The sequence below is a fragment of the Pleurodeles waltl genome, chromosome 8 (assembly GCF_031143425.1).
Source record: "Pleurodeles waltl isolate 20211129_DDA chromosome 8, aPleWal1.hap1.20221129, whole genome shotgun sequence".
NCBI lineage: Eukaryota > Metazoa > Chordata > Amphibia > Caudata > Salamandridae > Pleurodeles > Pleurodeles waltl.
In genome coordinates, this window is record NC_090447.1 from 531,042,617 (window position 1) to 531,066,969 (window position 24,353).

Here is a 24,353-nt window from a genome sequence, read left to right on the forward strand (position 1 = left end):
CACATCATCCCCCAGGCACTCACACAAACACCATCCAGATGCTGACATAACAACATCCACTGCCTCCACTGTGTCCCCCTCCTCCTCCTCATCCACCTCCCTCCCAGTAGCATCTCCACTCACACCTGCATGCACCACATCCACACCCACTGCCTCCATCACTATAACACCTACAAGTACACGCCCCTCACTGGCAGTCACCACCCCCACGTCCATGCACACGTCCACTGTGTCCTCTCCCACTGTGTCTGTGCCCCCTCCTCCCAATGGACACAAACGCAAGCACTCGGACACCCAATAGCCATCCACCTCACAACAGCATCCAGCCCATGCAACTGCACCCAAACAAAGCAGACAGACACCTCATACAACCTGTCCCTCTTCCTCCACTCCCAAACCTTCGTCCTCATCTCGCCCCAGTGTCCCTAAGAAGCTTTTCCACTCCGCCGTTGACCTCTTCCCTACCCCTCCCCACCCCCGTCCTTTATGTCGGACCAGGGTGGGCAGAACCCAGGACAGCACCACAGCCACCCACTCCATGGCCACTGTGGTTTCGGCAGCTACTGCAGGTGTGAGAGGCTTCAAGGAGACACCCATCAGCACCGGCAGTGTGCCTGTACCAGTTGCCAAGGGGAAGGGCAAGGTGGCACAACCACACGGCAAAGGCAAGGGCAAGGGCAAGGAGGCACCACTGGACGGCAAGGGCAAGGAGGCACCACCACACGGCAAGGAAGCACCACCACATGACAAGGAGGCACCACCACACTGCAAGGGCACGGAGGCACCACCAGACGGCAAGGGCAAGGAGGCACCACCACACGGCAAGGGCAAAGGGCCTGCCCCTGCAGGCAGGAGGCACAGGAGGCCTGGTGCTGTGACAGAATCTGAGCCCACAAAACCAACCATGGTGCTTCTTCTGTCGGAGGCTTCAGGGTAAGGGCAGGAGCTTGGCAGCACCGACACCAGCACCGCCATCAGCACTGCCACCTGCACTGCCAGCAGCAGCAGCCCCAGTGGGCAGCCGTCCGAGGCTGCAGGGGAAGGGCAGGAGCCTCCCCCCACCACTGCTAGCGCCGACACCAGCACCGCCATCAGCACCGCCACCTGCATTGCCACCAGCACCACTGCCAGCAGCCCCAGTGGGCAGCCATCTGAGGCTGCAGGGGACAGACAGGAGCCTCCCCTCACCACTGCTAGCACCGCCAGCAGCCCCAGTGGGCAGCTGTCCAAGGCTGCAGGGGACAGGCAGGAGCCTCCCCCCACCACTGCTAGCACCGCCAGCAGCCCCAGTGGGCAGCTGTCTGAGGCTGCAGGGGAAGGGCTGGAGCCTCCTCCCACCACTGCCAGCACCGACACCAGCCCCGCCATTGCCACCACTGAGCAGCCATCACCGCTGGCGGGAAGTGTGTAGTCCTGCCTCCATGGACTGAAGTGCGTCCTGGCCCCTGCAGATCCTGTGGGTGTGACACTCAGGTGAGAGACTGTGACCTTGCACTCCCAAAGATCTGCATCACAGGGCACAATGCCCCCTCCAGAACCAGTGGAAGAAGGCATCCACTCACAGCATCCTTGCCAGGATGAAGCACACAGGGCACAAGGTCCTCTCCAGAACCAGTGGAAGAAGGCATCCACTCACCCCTCCTTGCCAGGATAAAGCACACTGGGCACACGGCCCCCTCCAGAACCATTGGGCAAACCACCCACTTGAGAGACTGTGGCTTTGCACTCCCCAGGACCAAGCAGTGGGCAAACCACCCACTAGAGAGACTGTGGCTTTGCACTCCCCAGGACCAAGCAGTGGGCAAACCACCCACTTGAGAGACTGTGACTTTGCACTCCCCATGGATCAAGCAGTGGGCATACCACCCACTAGAGAGACGGTGGCTTTGCACTCCCCAGGACCAAGCAGTAGGCAAACCACCCACGAGAGAGATGGTGGCTTTGCACTCCCCAGGACATCGCACAGGGCTTGTTGCCCCCTCCAGGATAAGTGCTGTTTTACCATCTTCCAGCTGAGGTGCCCCCCATTCCCCAACTCCCTGAGGTGCCTGTGTATTTTCGACCTGATGCCCCAGCATTGTTCTCCCTGAGTTGATGCAGGAGTCAAGTGGGGCCTTGGCCTATGTGATGTGGTCCTGTGGCCCACGGACATTATGGACTGAGCAGTGTCCCTCCATTTGTATATCTGTAAATACTGTTTTGAATTTAGAGGACATTTTTCTGGATTTTTTTCTTATAACACTCACTTTAATCAATTCCTTTTGTCCTTACATTATTCCTGAGGGGTAAAGGTGGATATGTAATGTTACTGCATCTGTTTGTGTGTATGTTGTTCGGGGTGGGGGTGTTGCGTGTGTGTGTCACTCTCTTTTTCTCCCCCCCCTCCCCTGTGTGCTAGGCGGCAGTACTCACTGTGGTCGTCATCGCCGGCGTTGGTATTCCTGGTGTAGGAGGAGGTAGACCAGCATGGGAAAGATCTGCAGTTTGGACTCCATGGCGTTGTGGTTGTTGCCTAAGTTTCGAGAGGTGAATCCTTTGCCTTCTGTGTTCTGTTTCCACTGTGCTTTTGATATCATTGGTACCGCCCCGGAAAAGGTGGCGGACAGGCCTGTCATAATAGAGTGGGCTGTACTTTGTCTTCCGCCTGGCTGTTGGCAGTTACCGCTGCGGTGCTTGTTGCTACCGCCGTGGTGGTCGGTGTGTTGAAGTGGCTGTCTGTGTTGGTGGTTTCCGCTGTGGTCCTAATTCAATTTTTTTTACTGCCAGCTTGTTGGCGGTATTACCGCCGCATTAACACCGACCGCTAGGGTTGTAATGAGGGCCATAGTGATAGTTAAAGGTGTATCGCACCCTATGCATTCGTTTTCATTAGTGTCCTAGGGAGGTGGCGGTCCACAGGGCTGGGGGAACTGGTACCCTCCCGCATTCGTTTTCATTAGTGCTCGGGGAGGTGGCAGTCCCCTGGGCAGCAGTAGGGGCTGGGCGGCTCCTGCACATTAAAATGGCAATGCCCCCGGTACTTGGCCACCAGGGGGCCTCAGCATTATCATGTGCAGGAGCCCGCACTTGTGTTTGTTGTTTAATTTTCGGTGGATCCAACGTGACGTCCGCTGAAAATTTAAAAAAAATGTTTTTTTTGCCCTGAGGTGGCCCCTCTGGCACCAGAGTTAAGGGGTAGGGGTCTCCCTCCCCTGACCCTTTTTCTTTTTTTTAACTTTATTTCCTGGGACTCAGCTGAAGCCGAGCCCTAAGATGGCTGCCAACACTTCCTTGTTGAAGTTTTGGCAGCCAGTCAGATCTCAGCACGAGACCTGGAGGGTTTGTGAAACCTGCACGTCCCTATATATGTATATTTGGATTTTCTTCAATTTCTCTAAAACTACTGAAAAGATTTACACCAAATAACAAAAGATTGTTTTCTGGACCAAGAGCTACTTTTCTGCCAAATTTTCACCCAACAATTTCAATTTAAAAAAAAAAAAATTGTATTTTATCACACTGCTAAGGGGAAAAACCTAACTATTTTTTCAAGTTTAAATGCCCCTGGTTGGGAGGCCGGCCTGTTACCACTAGGGCTGATCCCTCCTTGCTTCCTCCCTGGTGGGCTAGTGGGGCCTAGTGGGATTCCTGATCATGGATTGTGGTGTGCCACAACCCAAGATCAGGAATCTGATTATGAAAGGTATCACTGGAAATGGGAGACTCTCCCCTTTCCAGCGATGCCTCCCACAAACATGGAGGCATCTAAAACCCCACTGGATGCGGGACCAGACCTTCCTGCTTCTCTGTGGCTGCTCTGGTGGGGGTTTATGAAGCTAGTGTGCTGTCACTGATAGGTGGGTGGGTGGGGAGGGACGCAGAAGCTATTCCGCATCTTTCCCAGGGTTAAAAAAAATCCTCTGGTGCGCTGCACCGAAGGATTTTTCAAAGCCTTCCCTGGTGAGGGCCAGTGGGCATCAGACGCACCAGGGAGTGTGTGCATGTCAGTCGTTGGACATCCATCACATGCACCAAAGGGGTTAAAAAATGCTTCTTAATACATTAATATAATCTGATGTATAATGGTGAAACGCTTCTGAGAGTTAAAGAAGCATGCTTTTTTGGAATTTTGAAGACCATATCATATTGTAATACATGGGCGTTGTGAACTCCCTGCTTTAGCAGCTACAACGGGGGAAGGATTGCCTATGGGCCTCTTTTGCCTGTAAGTCGGCAGTCAAAAGCTCATCATTAACGCTGGAATACAGCTGCAGCAGAAGAGCAAATAGGAGCCAGGGAAAACGACAGCTAGTTAAATAGAACAGAGAAAAAAAGAAGGAATATTTGAAGCAAGGGTGAAAAGAAGGAAGTATGGGTGAAAAAGTGGGTGGATGAATGAGGATGTGGATGAACGAGTGGGTGTAAGGATGAGTAAATATTAGGTGGATGGATAGGTGAAAAGTTGGTAAAATAAAGGGATGGGTGGATGGATAAGTGAATGAATGGATAGGTGGACGGACAAGTGTAAGGTTGGCAGAGTAAAGGGATGAGTGGATGGATGGACAAGTGAATGAACAGGTGAAAGGATAGAGTAAAATGATGGATAGGTGGATGGACAGGTGAAAGGATGGATGAATGATAGTAGATGGACAGGTGAAAGGATGGTAGAGTGTAAGGTTGGCAGAGTAAAGGGATGGGTGGATGGATGGACAAGTGAATGAACAGGTGAAAGGATAGAGTAAAATGATGGATAGGTGGATAGACAGGTGAAAGGATGGATGAATGATAGTAGATGGACAGGTGAAAGGATGGTAGAGTAATGGATGGATGTATGGATGGATGGGTGGATGGTTGGATGGACAGATGAAAGAATGGCAGAGTAAAGGGATGGGCGGATGAGTGGGTGAAAAGATGAGTAAATGGATGGCAGTGTGGATGGATGGATGGCAGAGTGGATGGATGGATGATGGCTGGATGGGAGGACGGATGGCAAAGTGAACGGATAGATGGATGACACAGTGGATGGATGGTTGGATGGATGGATGAATGACAGAGTGAATTCATAGATGGATTGATGCATAGCAGAGTGGATGTATTAATGGATGAACGGCAAAGTGGATGGATGGCTGTAAGAGTGGATGGATCGACAGGTGGGTGGGTGGGTGAATGATAAATGGATAGAATGGGGAAAGACTGAATGATGGATGAAAGAATGAAGATGAAACAGTGATTAAAAAAATGAATAAATGCATGAATGGAACAGTCAAGGAAGCTGTTCTAGGAAGGGTTCAGCTCACTTGCTTTGCTTGCTTAGTGGCATCAGCACTTTAGTTCAAAGTGAGGGCTATTTCAGTTTTCTAACTACGCCTTTGTTCTAACATGATATTTATTGCAAGACGTATATGCCAAATATGTTTAAGGCTAGATCCGTGCACGCGCTCCTAGAGTCAGAGCCGACCCTTGCATCAGCTCAGTTTTCTTTGTTATGTTAATTTGTTGGCTCTAAATATTAACTGTGTTTGCTAATTAGTTTTAACAAAAAATACTTCCAAAGAAATGCAGTCACGCGATTAACAGTTTGTTTCTCATTGAGGCCGGTGCTATACTTGGAAGAGTTCTCGGGAACGATGTCTCTGTGCTCCCTCCCACCGTCTCTTGCTTGGGCCTTCTCGCTCCCGCCCTCCCGTCCTGGCCGGCCAGTGACAGCCCAGGCCTCTTCCAGAGCCTCCACGTTCTCCTAATGAAACCGAGAAAGGGCGGGGTAGCCTACCATCCCGCAACCAATCAGAGCCGCCCACGACCCAAGTGGTACACAAAGTTTCTGTGTAGTTTAAAGTAATTTCAGCACAGCTGGGTAGGAAGTCGAGGCGCGTGTCGACTGGTCGTGACATTTGCAGGACGCTCGGAAAGGAAGCCCGGGCCGGTGTCTGCAGACAGCAGCAGCATGGTGTCTCCCAGTGCCTGCGCCAACAGAATACTCTCCTTCTTTCCCTTCCTACTTGTGCTCTTCGACTTGCAGTATGAAGGTAAGAATAAAGGGGGAGGGGAAGACATTTGAACCTCAGGACCTCATTAAATGCCCATATCCAGGTCGTCTGAGAAGGAAAAATGAATCCTGGCTCTGCAATTAAGCTGGTAAGGTAAGGCAGTTACATATGTCCGAAGATATTGACACTTCCGCCTCCCCCCTACCGTGTTCTCACGTGCACCAAAATGTCAGGGGCAGTAGTGTCTGTCTGGGCGGGTTAGAGGTTAGGTACGCTTCTCTTATTTGTCACTTAGAACGAGGATTCTCATGATGTTTCAGAACATCGCTCTGATTTGAAGACGCTGAGAATGGCGACGTGTGTGTGTTTTTGCACAGCCCCCCCCCACACCCCGCCACCTGCATCTAGTTATGAAGGAGACAACCTAGCCTGTCACAACATCACTTTTAACACAGTCCTATGACCTTTGGTTTTAGATGCCACAGATAGGTTTAATAAGATGGCCAACAGTAGTGATGCCTCCCTTATCTGAGATCTATTGAAATTCAGCCCGTGTTAGAAGCGCTTACTCCATTCCCAAAGCCTACTTGAAATGTGTTCAGGTGATTGTGAGCCTCCTAAAGGGATTGTAGCTGCTGCATTACTTTGGGCTCTTATGATCATGCCGGGAAAGGCATCTTTGCAGGAGTTAGTCGTTTTTTAAAATAAGGAGATACTATAGCCTTATTCAAGCTGACACAAACTTAGCCTGTAGGTAGAGAGGCATTGATAAGTGAGGAGGTGGCCTGGGCAGATATCTACAGGAGAGCCTGTGTCTTCCTTCCGTTTGGATTGGATGACAATGCCCTGATTCACTAAAAGTTGGAACTTCTAAAAACAGGAGTGCTTGTTGTCATTGGCTTTTTTAACCTGTTATTCTGTCTGCCTTTCTGTAGAATTACTATCCCTTTGCACTATTGTTTTCTCAAATGAAATCGAGGTGCCTGGTCAGTGCAGATCAACAGTATTCCATTTTGTTAGTGTACAATTATATACTGTCAGCAAGGTTTACATTGTTTTACATTTGAGTTATAACTCATTAACTGATTTATGATATACTCTAACCATCTGTATTAATGTGTTGACTTGATTTCCGTAATAGTATAAGCGTGTCTTATAACATTTGCTAGTTCAGTCAGTAATGGTCCTACAAAGTTTTCTGAAGCCGTATTTCGAGGTGTTTCTTTTTCCCTCAGCGGGACCTGCTGGAAGGGCAGATGAATAGGGAAAATCAGTGTTTTGTGCAGAAAAGTCCAAGAAGAGTTGGGTGATGAGGAACACTATTTAGCGAGGTGTAAAAGGAGAGCCTTCAAACAACATTCTTCGGCAACGCAGGCCAACTGATAGATTCCAAATTTCAAAGCATAACTACTTGAGTATGCTCTAAACATTCTAGAAGTACTACTACACCTAATGTGGCTCTGGATCGAAGATAGCACACCCCTCCTTGTCACAGCATGATGAAACCACAGAGAAGTTATGTACACACGGAAGATAAGTTAAATAACATAAACAGACACTCATAAATACAAAGATAAATCATAATTCAGTCCAACTGGACATTCCCTAATACATCTCCTTCTTCAGCAACAGTTTTCAGTTCATTTGTTTTCTTCCTTCCTATATCAGCCAGCTTTCCTTCTTGCCTCCTCCCTGAAAACTTCTTTTTCTTGCCTCCCCGTGGATAAATTCTCCCTGTGTCCTACGACTCTCTGTAGGCTCTATACTCTCTTTCTCTGTCGTTATGGCCTTGAATAGTGCACGTTTTACCTGGATAACATCAGAGTATGCATTCTCCTCTTTCACAGTGCTCCCTAGTTAGTTTATTTGCACCCAATCTCCTTTTTTTACCCTGTCTCCTGTGGCTCTCAGCATTAAAACTATGTTCTGTCGTATCATGCTTCTTCTCAGCACTGCTTTTTAATGTCATATTATTCCCTCCCACTTGCTTTGACTGTCCCCTGTATCATATACACAGTGTAAAAAAAGGGCTTAATCCCACACAGCACCTCAAATGGTACAAAATCTATGTTTCAATTGGAAGTCAATCGATAAGCTCCAACTCTCTTTTCCAAATACTATTTCCAATCGCCTGTTTCTCTCGCACTATCGCAATACTGCCCGTAAGTGTTTCATTCAACCTCTCCACTGTACCATTAGTTCTGAGGTGACGTAGTGCTGCCATCTGTTCAGTGCCATTGCCTATTAGATAGTCCTCAATGTCCTCTGACATCATTTGCTTACCATTAACTGGCTTTAACTAGGTTTACAGTGTTATTGAAAAATGGGAAGATGCACAGTGCAAAGAATGAATACATGACTTTATGTTCTGAAGGTATCCAGGGGTCCAAGATTTTCATATGTCCGCTTTGTTTGCTGCACACTTAAACTTAGCTAGTGGTGCTGTCTGAGAGACATGTTTTTTAAGGAATAATGTACATAATGCCATATAAGCTTTCAATTGGTTGTATGCCCTCTTTCTGTTACTACTCTATAGTATTTTACATTCTTCTAACTTGAATTCTATTCATTTTAACCATCATATTATTTTTGTGTTGTACAACGTGTTGTTTTGTAGTCCTTTATGGGAAGGAAGGTGTTAAAACTAATAATGTTGAATTGAATAGATCCATCCCTCACCGTAAGAATTACTAGGTCTACTTACTCGGGTGTTCTACAACTCTTGTCCCTGGTACCTGCTGATACTTTCCACACCTGGAAAAGTGCCACTGCCTTTCACACATACTATAGCCCTTTTATTGCTGTATAGACACCAACACGTGCTAGGTGTTTGTCACTGTCACAGTGGTATAATAAAATTTTTGGTTCTATTTTAATCCTCTTGTGTGTGCCTTTCCTTTCTTTACGTTCCATATTCACTTAATATCAATTACACATTTGATTTCAGTAGTACCTGCCTCTGAGCCTCTTAAACTGAGTACTGTTTGGCTTTCACCCCTGCATGGCATGGAAATTGCACTCCTTGAAGTCACAGGTGATCTTCATTGTATCTTAGTTCACTAGGCAAGGCTGCCTTAATTTTATTGGCCATATTTTTGACGCTTGACACTCTGTACCATGACATTCTTTGCCTGTTGCAAAACTGTATTTAGGATCAAGCTCTGCCTGGCTTAAATCGGTCTTGTCTGACATATGTCAAGCGGTTTATCTGCCTCCTTTTTCATTATTCATTTTGTTCGCCTCCTTGTGTGGCCCTTCAGAGGTCATCTTGTAGCCCAACTCCTTCCTAATTTGTATGTTGTTAATCTAGCTTCTGTACTCATGTCCTTTGACTTCTCCTTAATATCATCCACTGATGATGGTATGTTTGCGTTAGTACTTGGATTAGCACTAAGTTGCTTAAAGTAAACAATGACAAGACTGAGGTTCTAAGTTTTCAAGCTACTTCTTCAATTTGGACTTGGGTCTGGTGACCATCGGAGCTGGTTTCTCTTCTTACACCTTCAAGCCTCTCCTCAGAATTTACATATCATATCATTTTGAGTGCAGACACTTATGTAAAGCAGATAATAAGCATCTTTGACCTGTTTCTTCCTTATTAAAGTTTTGCATAAAATTGTTACTCTTTTACCTGAGAATGTTCTCCCTATTTGTAGTCTATGCTCCCACTCTTTCCGGGCTCCTCTTATTCCTTCCTTGTATTTTGGGCTTCCTGTCTAGTTCATAAAGTACTTTCAGCTGTTTCCAAACATTGGTGCTCGCCTTGTCATTGGCCTTCAGCTCACTTTCTTATCTCACACCACCTCAACCCTCTTAGTTGGCTCTCTGTGGCCAAATACATTTTTCTTTAAAGCACTCTGCACATGTCTTCATTCGTTTTAGTTAGATAATTTTTATCGCGGTAAAAAATGACAGCATAGCAGCCACCTCATATTTTCATGCGATGCCCTATCTTTCACCTTTTAATCCGGTCCCAATTTCTTGTCCTCCCTACCGACCTCATTTGTCATAAAGTCCAACAAATAAATGAGAGTAGCCTTTTCTTCCATGTCTATTTTAAGTATTAGCCCCACTTCATTAGTAAAGATCTAGCACTCTCAATCTAAATGGTTCGTTATAATGCATGCAATGCTGATAACATGATTTATTAATGGTTCCCATATATTGCTTGGAACATTTTGCATTATTAAGGTGTGTCATATATTACGTTTTCCGTTGTTTGTACTATCCATCATTTAGTGTACCATCTAAATATTGAGGTGGAGTTCTGTCCTTTTCCTATTAGAGGCTATCAGTGTTTCTGGCCTCCATAAGAAGATGGCTCATATATATTCACTGCACCATAGACATATGCACTGCTCTTTTTGCTTGTAGGCCCAGCAAGATCACATCTGAGTAAACTGTATTGGACAGCTCAACATTTGTTCAATTTTGCTAAGAACCTCTTTACAGAAGAGTTTGGTTCATGACCACCAAAAATTTCGAGATGGTACCTCTAAATCGCCACATCTCCACCATCCTCCCTTGACTTCGGGATCTAGTTGTACTTTAATTTATAAGTTTGTTCCCTGTATGTAACATTTTTAAGTCTCTGCTAGAGAGCGCATGCACTTTGTCTTATGAACTATTCTAATCTTACAATGTGCTTAAAGTCCGCCCCTTGTTTACCATTTGTTGCCTTGTGTGGCAGTTGTCTTTACAGCCTTGTAATTAGTCACTGCAGGCCTAGCATCATTTCCATTCCTGTCTGTGAAGCAGAGACGAATCACTGATTGATTTAACTTAATCAGTGCCTATCCACTGCTCCCAACCTGATTTAGGTACTTCTCTTTAACTTCTAGGGCCCTGCAAACAGACTGGCAAAAACGTGCTCAGCAAGACAAACAAAATTGTAGAGTTTTATATTCTAAAGTTAAGTCTTTTGTTCTAGTTTGCCAAGTTTTTTTTTCTTACTTTGCACTCATGGTGTATTTTTTATTTTTTATTTTTTTGCTCGTAAGCACTATTCTCAAAACATGACTATTATCTTGTTCTAAATATTGAAAAGCAACATTGTTTGTGTGTAATTTCCCAAGTTATGCTTTAACACATAATCGTGCAGTACACCCCAATGCGCCCCACTCCAGTCCAAACCAAACCACTCACCCCAATCCTCCCAGCCCACTCCCTCAAATCTGTCCCACTCCCTCAAATCTGTCCCACTCCACTCTACCTCACTCCAATTTCTCCCACACCAATCCAAACAATCTTCCCACTCCAATCTACGCACTCTAATCCAAAACATTATACCCCACTCCAATCCTAAACAATCTACCCCACTCTAATATGCCCCACAACAATCCAAAACAGCCTGCCCCTCTCCAACCAATCTGCCTCAGTCCAGTCCAAAAGAACCTGCCCCGCTCCAGTCCAAAAGTACCTGCCCCCCGCTCCAGTCCAAAAGAACCTGCCCCCCGCTCCAGTCCAAAAGAACCTGCCCCCCGCTCCAGTCCAAAAGAACCTGCCCCCCGCTCCAGTCCAAAAGAACCTGCCCCCCGCTCCAGTCCAAAAGAACCTGCCCCCTGCTCCAGTCCAAAAGAACCTGCCCCCTGCTCCAGTCCAAAAGAACCTGCCCCCAGCTCCAGTCCAAAAGAACCTGCCCCGCTCCAGTCCAAAAGAACCTGCCTCGCTCCAATCTGCGGAGACTCCAATCCAAAACAATCTGCCCCACTCCAGTCTGCCACAACTTCAATCCATTACAATCTGCATCACTCCAATCTGCCCTACTCCAATCTGCCAAGACTTTGGACTGTAGTCCAAAAGAATATGCCCCACTCATTTAAAAAGAACCTGCCCCACTCCAGTCCAAAAAACCCACTCACACCAATCTAATAGAGTTTGCCTCACTCCAAGCCTGACTCAATCCAAAACAATCTGCCCCACTACAAACTGCCACAACTCCAATCCAATACAATCTGACCCACTCCAGTCCAAAAGAATCTGTCCACTCCAAAATGCCCATTCCAGTCTACCCCACGTTTATCCACTCCAGTCCACTGCAGTGTACCCCCCAATACAGAACAATCTACCCCACTCCAGTCTGCCCCTCTGCAGTTCAAAACAGTCTGCTCTACTCCGGTCTAAAAGACTCTGCCTCACTCCAGTCTGCTTTGCTTGAATCTGCCAAGACTCTAATCCAAAACAATCTGCCCCTCAACAGTCCAAAACAAAATTCCCGCTCCAATCCAGAACAGTCTGCCCCACTGCAGTCCAAAAGAATCTGCCCCACTGCAGTCCAAAAGAATCTGCCCCACTGCAGTCCAAAAGAATCTGCCCCACTGCAGTCCAAAAGAATCTGCCCCACTGCAGTCCAAAAGAATCTGCCCCACTGCAGTCCAAAAGAATCTGCCCCACTGCAGTCCAAAAGAATCTGCCCACTGCATTTCAAAAGACTCTGCTCCACTCCAATTTGCCTACTCCGATCCAAAACAATCTGGTCCACTCCAATTTGAATCCACCTCGTCCCAATCCAGTTCACCCTACCACATTTCAATTCACCCCACACTAATCCAATCTGCCCCAGCCCAATCCATTGTACTCCATTCCAGTCCAGTTCACCTCACACCGATCCAGTACAATCCCCCACCCCACCCAACTCTTCCTCTCTCCAGTTCATCCCACCCCTCCAGTACAACCCTCTGCATTCAAATCCAACCCACCCACTTAAATCCATTCCACTCCTTTCCAATCCAGTCCACCGCCACCCAGTTCACCTACTCCACTCCATCCCACCTCCATCCAGTTCACCTTAATCCACTCCACTCCAGTCCACTTTAATCCACCCTACTCCAATCCACCCAATGCCAAACTACCTCAGTCCATCCCAGTCCAGTCCACCACTCGCGAATCCAATCCACCCCACTCCAAAAGCCCAACCCACTCCAATCCCATTCACCCTACTCCAGTCCACCCCACTCCACTCCATAACAACCCACCCCACTCAAATCCAGTGCACCCCAATCACCTCCCCCACTCCAGTCCACTCTACCCCATTCAATCCACTCTACCCCATCCCAGTTCAATCTACTGCACCCCAATTCAAGCCACACGACTCTAATCCCGCCTCCCCACGCTATTTCTGTCCGCCTCCCCACGCTATTCCTGTCCGCCTCCCCACGCTATTCCTGTCCGCCTCCCCACGCTATTCCTGTCCGCCTCCCCACGCTATTCCTGTCCGCCTCCCCACGCTCGTGCTATTCCTGTCTGCCTCCCCACTCTAATTCCAGTCCGCCTCCTCACGCCTTTCCAATCCAGTCCACCTTAATCCAGCTCACTCTAAAAAGTCTACCCCACGCCAATCCACTCCTCTCCAGTCCCATGCACCCCACTCCACCCCAGAACAATCTACCACAGTCCACCCTATTCAAATCCAGTCCACCCCCACTCCAATCCACTCAACCCTAGTCCAATGCACTACAGTCCTGCCCACGCCAATCCACCCCAATCCAGTCCACACCACTTCACTCCATCTACCCCAGCCCAATTCAGTCCACCCCACTCCAAACCAATTCACCCCTCTCTAGTCCAGTGCTCCCCACTCCAGTCCAATCCACCCACTCCAGTCCATCCCACTCCAATTCACTCCTTTCCAAGCATGTTCCCCCACCACCGTCCTATCACTCCATTTCTATCCACCCAACCTGATCTAATCCATCCCAGTCCACACTATCAACCCCGGTCCACTCTACTCCAGTCCACTCCACCTCACTCTACTCCAATCCAGCCCGCTACCTTAGTTCACTCCAACCCACTCCACCCTATTCCATCTCACTTCACTTCACTCCACTCTACAACACTGCATTCTACAACACTCTCTGCCACTGAACTATACTTAAACTCTAAAGCCCCTACTCCCCTCTACGACACTGTACTCCAACAAGTCTACTCTATGACACTACTACCCCACTCCACTCAGACACTGCATGCCACTAACTTTTTGCCATGCTGAACAGCTGCCACACTGATGTACAACATGGCAAAAACACATTGCCAAGACTATAACTCTTGTGTAGGTGAGACCTGTTGGCTGTGCCAATGCTTGTTATATTTGTCAGTGATATCTCCTGACAGCTTGTCCCACTCTTTGTCATCTGTTCTTTCCCATGCTACCTGGAAGTTCAATTTGGCTCTCTTATCCTTCCTTTATCAATCTATACATATTTGATAATAACTGCTTGTGCCTGAACATTTTGTAATAAACGCATCAGTCAGTACGATCTCTTGTTATAACTTTTATATCAGGTTGCATGGCCCAGTGCCTTTCCTAAGCTTTGGTGAAATGTGTCATCTTCCACGAGGGCAAACTCTATTTTTAATTGTTTCAGTAGTATTTGCTTAAAACACATATAAGTGATGCAGTATGGTATGCTAATGAGGACTTAGGACAAAGGGGATGAAAATCATTGGTGAAATTTGTCATTTTCCACGAGGGCAAACTCTGTTTTAATTGTTCAGTGATATTTGCTTAAAACACATATACGTGATGCAGTGTGGTATGCTAATGAGGACTTAGGACAAAGGGGATGAAAATCATTGGTGAAATTTGTCATTTTCCACGAGGGCAAACTCTGTTTTAATTGTTCAGTGATATTTGCTTAAAACACATACACGTGATGCAGTATGGTAGGCTAATGAGGACTTAGGACAAAGGGGATGAAAAACTATGTCTCCCTTTATACCCATCCTCATTTACACTAATTCATCCTTACCCCTGTTTTAACCCAGCCCTACTGGGACAGGTCGCGGGACAGGTCCTTAAGAGATGGAGGGATTGTGACCAATGTTTAGTGAAAGATTTATTTCACAAGAGTGTATTTATATCCTTTGTATGGTTCTCTATCTTTTCTGGCACCTGAGCATCCGTTATGTTTTTGTTTATCTTTTTGAAAGAAGTCAGAAATAGTGTTTGTTTTTCATGATAATCCATACTGACCGGTTGTCAGCCAAGGTAGAGCTGACTAGTATATTGTTTAGTAGTGGTTAATATTGGGTAGTGGCTGGATAAGTACATTAATGGATATGTCTACTCTATTCTGTGTTTAGACATGTGCTGAGTAACTGCTGTTTTGTTTTGCTGGCCTGTGATGTTCATCGTTGTGTCCAGGGTGGCAGTTCACTTTTGAGGCATCATTAGCGGATATTGTATGCCTTTGATGGAATCTTGATTTTGCTGTTTTTTGACAAAGCTTAGTTAACTGTGTGGCTTTAGTGCCATGGTGTGTTTCTAGTGTGTTTTTGTTTCTGTTAGATGAATTATGGAACATGAATATATCTGGATAGGATGCAAAAGGTTGCACTATTGAATGCTTTTGCAAGTTTCGAGGTTGTGATGTTGTTCAAACTGCTGGATGCATGCACTCTAATGTGTTTCTGTAGATTTAATGTGTTTTTTTTAAAACATTTTTTATTTTCAGTCAAGAAATATGTCGGGCTACTTAACTGAGATCCATGATGATAATCTTGCAGGGTGCACACCCAGGAGGGAGCAACCCAAGAGGCAGCATGAGTTTGGGGGAAGAGAATAAGAGCGGGTAGAAGGTGGGTGCACAGCCAAAGAGGGCAGGTCAAGAAAGATACAGAAATTTGCTTGGAGGAGACTGCATGAAGGATCGGAAAGGAAATAAAGGAACCTGAGAGACTTCTCAAGAAAACAATAAAGTAGTGAGGAGGATCCAGCGTGAAAGCCTGAGGTCAAAAGAGGGTCATTAGAGGAGATGTGAGGATTCCTTTTTATTCATATATTTTTTAATATCAACTCTCTATTAACTTTTCAAAGAAAAACAAAATTACAATATCGACAATATTCAAATATATACACACACAATAAAATCTGAAGTGTACATGTTTATAAAAGATGAACAAGAGAATGGTGAAAAAGTATATGACAATACACAGAAATAGATATCAAACACAATGTGAGAAGAAAGTAACATCCAATTAGTTCTACATAAGCAATATAATAAATACCTACAAAAAAAGGGGGGGGGGTATGTTATCACCGTAATTAGATGTTGCATTTGAAATCAATATTAAAACATAAGAATACCCTCCAGAAATGTACCTCTAACAAGGTGGTAAAAAAACACATGTTAAATTTATATATTAAGAGAAAAAAGGGCTCCACATGCAGTCAAAATGTTGCAATTTGTCATTCAATTTATAAATCGTTTTCTCAAACTGGGCTACATTAAACAGATCTTTCAAACAAGAATCAAGGTTTGGGACAGAATCTGATTTCCAAAAACGTAGAATATTAACTTTAGCTGGGCTAAGAGCAGTAGACAGCCATTTAAAAGTATGATTGGAAATGGATGTCAAACCTAATGTATCATGTCAAATTGAGAGTCAAGGGGTAAAAGAGAGTTGACGGGTGAGAATTTCCTCGCGTAGTTTTCAATCTGTGACCAAGAAGGGTGGATTTTGAAATATTCCCATAAGATATGTACTAGGTCACAGATAGCCCCAAATCCAAATGTTGGAGATGCCAGAAAACTAAGTTTATCTGAGTGAAATTAAGCAGGAGATCAGTACGAGCAGTGTAATATTTGAAAATATTACATTTAAGACGAGAGTCTGAGTCCTTAACTATAACTTTCCAGTATTGTACCCCATTCTTTATCCGGAAAAAAATTGTGTTCAAACGAGCTGACCACCAGCATTTCAAGTTATTAGATGTTTCAATAGAAAAGGAGTGTTTAAGGGCATAAATGCCTGAGACCATGCCTTTGAAATCTTTCCAGGTACGGATATATCTCACAATCCGTGGATGAGAGATCTGTCCCTGAGAATCGGTTAAGAAATAATTAAGTGCAGAAACAAGTTGAATACAATTATTAAGTGGGGAAGCTGGAAGATTAAATTCCTATTGTAAGCTTTGAAATTATTTTAAAAAATGAGTTGGTTGTGTAAGCATATCAGGGAGCGTATTTATCTTATTTTTGACCCAGAGTTGCCAATTAAGTTCCTTCTCCATCTGCTTAATATCTGCATTATTCCATAACTGGGCTTGAGAATGTAGTCCAATATGGACTTTTTACCAGGCTAATTGAGAAGAATAAAAAAAAGCATTAGAAGAAATTGTAAAGTGTGGATATTTGGTATAATAGCAAGAGGGATGTGAGCATTCCACACACACATCCTGCTGGTGTTTCCTGAGGAAGAGCAGAATATTGGGAGCCGACCTATGATCTGTAGATGCACCATGCAAAGAGAGTGACAGAAAAGGGAGTTGCGTGGAAGTAAGGAGGGCAGTGAGCTAGTGGTGAGTAATCTTGTATAGGACTACGTTTAAGCAACAAGAGAAAGGTCACTTGAAAAACTTCAAGAAATAGAGGAGAAAAAAGAGACTCGGATTAAACCCCCCCCCCAAAAAAAAAACTAGACAGCAAGTGAATACTGGAAAGTATAGATTTTTGTTTTCACTAAAGTTTTGTATAATTAAGAAGGAAGCCAGAGAGAAAAGGCAAAATAAAGCAAAAGAGGGAACAAAGTATTAGTCATTGGTAATTACTTACCATATTTATTTTTGTGATGTCTGTGTGTTTTCCTGAAGGGCAAGCTCCTCAGACCTATAGGGAATAACTAGCCAGCTGAACCTCAGTTAGTGGGGAAAATAAAAAGCCAAAGAAAAGAGAGAGAGAAATAAAATAGGGAAGTTTCCTTATGGAGCAAGTCTGAAAACTGCACTGTTTTGTTTTCTCCTACATTTTGTTCGTTACCGTCACTTAAAAGAACTGATGTCATGTCTGTACACCACACCTTTCCAAAAACCAAGGACACTAGAAATTCCAGCCTTGAGGAGCACAGCAGTATCCTCTCCTTTCCAGGAGTAGAGGCGAACCCACCAACCCACACCCCCAAAAAATCTGATCAAGGCGATTGTCAAACTCGCCTTGCGCTTATCTTCCAAACCAGGCATGACCCGATTTAAAGATAGCGACATAGTAGTGCAGTCTGTCCCTTACCCCTATCCAGCTAGGCAATGGGAACGGACTGCTGAGCATCCCGTGCAACTCAGAACGTGTCCCATCTTCCTGAGTGGAAATACACAACACACTTGTTAACATCCAGGAAGTCTCAAAAATATATTTTGGGGCACAAGTGTTGAAAAGTTTATTTCTCAGTAATGTGCCCTGGGAGCAGAAGATGTTTGAAAAGTAAGAACACTGAAATATCATCATATTTGCATAATATTTCGGGATGCTTCTGTACAAACTTTGAATGCCAGTATGTAGATTGCACTAAGTAGCCCACCAAACCAAGGTCAAAACTGAACCCTAGGAGAGAAAATACTGTACCCTTGAGCCCGATTGCCCAAACGTTTGGATCAAAGCAGACCACACAGTGTGACAGTTGGCCCTGGGCCACAAAAGCAGTAGGAAAAGCCATGTTTACTGAGTAGCGTTGCTCACCACCTTGGACTCCCACAGTCTGTACTGCAGCATTCAACAAAGCCACCTACTTTCCTCCTTGGGCAATAAAGACCATGCCATTTTCCTTCTTTTCTCCAAAGCATTCTTGGCCTAGCCCAAAAAGTAAAAAAAACAGGGCCAGATGTACGACCATCAAAGTTTGTGACTCGCATTTTGCGAACTTTTGTGTTTTTCAAATTGCCAGCTGCAAACTCTGATGTACGGGTCTCAAATGGTTCACAAGGGAGTTTCCTACTTAATATTCATGAGGCAGGTCACAAGTTGCGATCAATGGGAATGGCCAGCGCTCACAGAGATGGTAGCCTGCTGGGGTCAGCAGACCAACATGTCTGTGACTGTTTTTTAAATAAAGTTTTTTAAAAACTTTTTTTATTATTATTTATTTTTTTAATGCATCCTATTGTGGGACCACTGCATTTTCTGAAAAACAATTTTGGTGCCCCCATTTACAAAGGGGAAGGGGGTCTTTGGGGACTCCTTTCTGTTTGTGAATTGGGTTTCCGCTTCCTTCAAGGAGTCCGTAAAATATGAATGTTTTGCGACTACATTCCCGGTTGCAAAACATTCATGCATACCAGTGAGACTCTATTAGGAAGGAACACGCTTTACACACCCCTTCCTAATACCAAATCGCAAAAGCAAAATGCGAGTGGGTAACAAGTTTTGTCTGATATTGATGCCATTTTTTACTGAGTGTGTGCTGGGATCATGCTAACCAGGCCCCAGCACCAGTGTTCTTTCCCAAAATCTGTACCTTTTGCTTACACAATTGGCACACTCCTGGCACCCAGATAAGTCCCTTGTAAAAGGTACCAAGGCCCCTAAGGGCTGCAGCATGTTATGCAACCATAGGGGACCCCTCACCAAGCACATGCACACTGCCTTTGCAGCTTGTGTGTGCTGGTCAGGAGAAAAAGGCAAAGCCTCATGGCACCCCACTCAGGGTGCCATGCCCACCAACCACTGCCTGTGGCATAAGTAAGTCACTCCTCTATCAGGCCTTACAGCCCTAAGGCAGGGTGCACTATACTACAGGTGAGGGCATAGCTGCACAAGCAATATGCCCCTACAGTGTCTAAGTCCATTCTTAGACATTTTAAGTGCAGTGTAGCCATATTGAGGTTATTGTCTGGGAGTTTGTCATTACGAACTCCACAGCTCCATAATGGCTGCACTGAATTATGGGAAGTTTGGTATCAAACTTCTAAGCACAATAAACCCACACTAATGTTAGTGTTGGATTTATTGAAAAATGCACCCAGAGGGCATCTTAGAGATGACCCTTGTATTTTACCCAATCCTTTGATGCAGGACTGACTGGTCTGTGCCAGCTTGCCACTAGGAGACAAGTTTCTGGCCACATGGGGTGAAAGCCTTTGTGTTCTCGGTGGCCAGAAACTAAGCCTGTACTGGGTGGAGGTGCTTCACCCGCATCCCTTGCAGGAACTTTAACAACTGGTGGTGAGCTTCAAAGGCTCAAGCCTCTTGTTACAGTGCCCCAGGGCACTCCAGCTAGTGGAGATGCTCGCCCTCGGACAAAGCCCCACTTCTGGTAGCAAGTCCGGTGGGTAACTTAGGGAAAGCAGTGAGCAGTGACCACCTCAGCTGGGACCACCCTTAAGGTGTCCAGAGCTGAGGTGACCCCCTTCTGCAAAATCCTTCATCTTAGTTTGGAGGACAGAGACAAGTAGGGCTAGGTCTGTGCCCCCCTCCCCAAAGGGAGTGGACACAGGAAGGGTGTAGCCACCCTCCGGGACAGAAGCCATTGGCCCACTGCCCTCTGACCAGTGTAATGCCCCTACATCCAGGATTTAAGGGCTCCCCTGAGCTCAAGTCGTCTGATTCCTGGTGACCGCACAAGAAGAAGAAGGACTGCTAAGCTGAAACCCCAGCAGAGAAGAAGGAAGATGAAGACTGTCTTCACCCCAGCACTATCGGCCTGTCTCCTGATTCAAAGAACCCTGCAAAAGAAGGCGAAGCGTCGTGCAAGTCGAGCAACCTCTGGCAAGCTTCTAGAGGACTGCCTGCACAACAGAGGACCAAGAACTCCAATGGACAGTGGCCCTGTCCAAGAAGAAACAACACCCAAGGACTCAAGAGCCCCCCCCAGATCCGCAACAACTTTGTACCCGACGCCCTCGGCCCGTGCCTAGCTGGCCCAACCGAATATAGAGGATCCTTGGGTGAATTCGAGCAAGTGCCGACTCTGGGATGACCTCTCCTGTCCTCCACGACGACGCCTGCAGTGTGAATCCAGAGGACCCCCCCCAATCGCAATGGCACGGGACGAAGATATCTGACGCCAAATGGTACCCTGCAGCCGCAACCCCCGTGGGTTTTGGAGAACCCGCCATCCAGTGCAGCAGTATTCAGCAGATGTCCTTTTTTCTTGTCCAGCCCTTGGTTTTCCCGACCCGACCCCCTGGACCCATCCTGCAGCATTTAAACGACCCCGGGGTTCCCTCACAGCAAAGCATTGGAAGCCCGACTCTGTTTGCGCAACCTGCCCCTAGCCACCCGTGCGCCGCTGAGGGTGTGTGTTTGATGCCTACTTTTGGCCCCCCGGTGCTCGCTAAACCCCGCAGGTCTGCCCTCCAAAGACATGGGTACCTACCTGCAAGCAGATCTGAAACTAAGTGCCCCAGTCTCCAAAGGAGCCCATGTTAAATTTGCCTCATCTTTGACCTCTGCACCCGGTGGCCCTGTGTTGCTGGCGGCAGGTGTTTGAGGATAACATGAACCCCTACCTGTGGACTTCCTAACTCCTGGATACTGGAACTGTAAGTCTTATACTTACCTGTAAAATGTACCAGCTTTTCTCACCCCCTAACCCCCCCAGGAACTCTTCTGCAAATTGCACTTTCAACTTTAAAACTTATTATTGCCATGAGGCAAGGTGGATGCTGGAAGCGGAAGGTTGCGCCAGACACATCCATTTTGCTGGACCTGGTGTCTGTTCTGTGGGGGGTGCTCATGGGGCAGATGAAGGGGACCACACCTTCCAAACCAGACATTAAATGGGTAACAACCATGGCACTGACTATGCTAATGGTTTCTGCAATGTGTCTATATTAATTGCCTTGTTATATTTTTTAGTTGGTGGGAATATATTGTTTGAGTGCATATAATTTGCATAAACTAACAGTACTTTATATCATAGTATTAAATATGGAGTCTTTTTTTTTTTTTTTACACTGGGAAGTATCTTTAAAGATGTTTCGTTCAACAGGTTTACTTCCACAAATTGCATAAAAAACTCTCAACCTGTTATAACCCTTAAAATCCTGCATGAAAAATTGGCCTTTCTCACTTATGTTTATTAAAATCGTCCTCTGCTTCTTTCTACTTTCTGTCTCACTCTAAAAATATCATGCCTAACTGCCTTAAAGCACTTTGGAAACCACAATAATATCAATTAATTCCATCTAAGAATTGTCTCACCTGCTCCGCCTCCAATTATCACATCTATGGCGACCATTACCGCAGAATGCATGGAATGAGCGTGGAAATCTAACCCCATTAACCGGTTGACTGACCACTACTCACCGCAAATCGATTCAAATCCTTGTCATGGGTAGTAAGTGCTATACCAATAAAATATATTACTTATTTAAGTTACCAACTCTCATTTTGCCTTAGGCTTGTAAATTGTGTCGTACATGTGGTCCACAAACCTTTATCCGTACAAGTTTTCAGGCAGGGCCCACCAGCATTATCCCTCCATCCAGATGCGCATACCCTTTTTTATACAGGACATAGAGTGGAGAGTTGCATGTAGCACTCTAGAACCATGGCAAGGTTTAGATGAGCTGAGTCTGTCCGTTAAGAGTGATGTGAAATAGGCAATTAAAGTTGAGAATGGATTGATATCCTGAAGGTGATGAAAATTGCAACCATTGGTAATTCAAGAAATAGACCATGTACAAGAGGGTAAGTGAAACTAGAATGTCTTTTACCAAGTTATATCTTCAGACGTTGCTACTTAGCATTCTGGGTCCTAGTTAACTGTTATACCATACAACAGTAAATACTGGTTTGTCTGCAGCCAAACTTCCCCCAATAAACGTACTTTCAGACAAATATTGATTAGTGGGAGGTGTGTATCTTCTTATTTACAAGAAGTACATACACCAAGAGGAGGAAAATGTGATTTTTCTCAATCCGTTATGGAGAGAAGCAGTATAGCTGCCTACATCTCTGGCTGATAATGATAATTTCTCGTATCTGTACAAAATTAGAGGATTTGCTTTTATGACTTGCTTTTATTACAGTACAGGAATCCATGACTAAACAACCCCAATTTGGAGCAAGTACAGATAATCCTGTTCATAGAAACCGGGTGAGGACTGATGGAGCCATAACTTTGTCTAAAGAAAAAGAAGTAACCATGGTGCCTGGCTACAGTAAACCCCTCTGCTGAGTTCAGATGTCTGCCTCTACATACAAATAATGGCATACGCAGCTCTGTGTTCTCAGGATTGTTAATGTTGGATGGACAGAAAAACAGAAAATACTGACCTGATAGAGGCTCACTCTGTTATTGGCACAAGAACATCTTCCTTTTACCACGCCCCACCCAATGAGCCGGGGTTGCCCCTAAAATGGCAGGACATCTTTGGATGTTTGGAAGATGGCAGTAGAGCCCCTGCCCACCCCCCTGCCCCCAGTATAAGCAGTAGCCCACACCAAGCAGAGTGTCCTCAAACCAGGTTGAACAAAGAGACAAAGGGCCTGATTACAACCTTGGTGATGGGATACTCTGTCACAAATGTGATGGATATCTGCTGTATTACAAGTTCCATTATATCCTATGGAACTTGTAAACTGGTGTGCGGGATATCTGTCACGTTTTTGACGGAGTATCTCATCCGCCAGGGTCGTAATCCGGAACAAAGTGAGGAAAATCCTGAACTTGTGAGCCATAAAGTTCATATACTGTTTGTCTCTACTTGCATAGAGACATTGCTTACTGTGGAAATTCAGTAAAGAAATATTAAAAAAAGAAAAAAGATTTACTTGCATAGAGGCCCAATTGTCAAGGGCCAGTTGCCCCATATTGCTTATCACTCATCTCATAAAGCAGAACGTTGATCAAGCTTCATCATGCATTAGCCCAGCAGAAACTATGCTTTCTTGCTAAACTCCACACCCACTCAGATTTATGCATAGCATCATAAAATGGATTTGAGTTTACAAAAAGCCGTTATTGTGCCTCACACTTGCATCCTAATTCAGAGGCTGCAGCTTGGTTCCATTTTCGTATTCCATAGGGATCACATATTTATAGCGATAGAACCTCTCTCAAAACCTGTCCATAATGCCTGTAACTCATCCATATAAGAAGAATTATGACCACGGTCTACTAAAAAGGTTCATGTTGTATGAAGCACCCCCTCTGAGCTGTGTCCTGGGTCATTGGAAGGCACCCGATGAACCCAGTATTATCAACAAATTGCTCAGTGGCTTGCAAAGGAAGAACCATTTATCTACAGAAACCTGACATCTATGATCTGTTGTTTCTTTGTTCACATTCACATGTACCACTTCTGATTTTTCTGCATTTATTTTGATACCAGTAACTTCTTGAATGGTATCAGTTCTGAGCACTGCAGAGATGCCACATATTGTCTGCTAATGAGCATTCATTCACTTTTTTAGTGTTGGAGGGAGATTTGTTATGACCTTTAATCTTCTCAGAATTGTTTCAGATTATTCCCAAAAATTTAAGCATCTTGGTCAAGAACCTCCTACCCCTTTGATCAAAAGCTTTCAGCTATGTAGACGTGACTGTTTTTTCTCGCTCTAGTCTAAGCGAGAATGGAAAAAACATTGTGTTGCTTTACTCTTCAGAATATCAAAACTATGCACTTCAGGATATTTTAAGGCACAATGTAAAGCAATCACTCTCAGACACCTT

At 45.4% G+C, this 24,353-nt stretch overlaps 1 protein-coding gene across 2 annotated transcripts in view; it reads left to right on the plus strand.

The window, feature by feature from the left end:
• The first annotated feature begins 5,795 nt into the window (after positions 1–5,795).
• The window catches only part of DNAJC3 (DnaJ heat shock protein family (Hsp40) member C3), a 280,281-nt gene continuing 261,723 nt past the window's right edge, over positions 5,796–24,353 (plus strand). Inside the window, exon 1 of one of the 2 annotated variants that reach the window (XM_069204566.1) lies at positions 5,796–6,005. In XM_069204566.1, coding sequence (XP_069060667.1) covers positions 5,924–6,005 — 82 coding nt within the window. In that variant the 5' untranslated portion in view covers positions 5,796–5,923. The remainder of the gene's footprint in view (positions 6,006–24,353) is intronic. The other variant, XM_069204565.1, reaches the window with a different exon arrangement.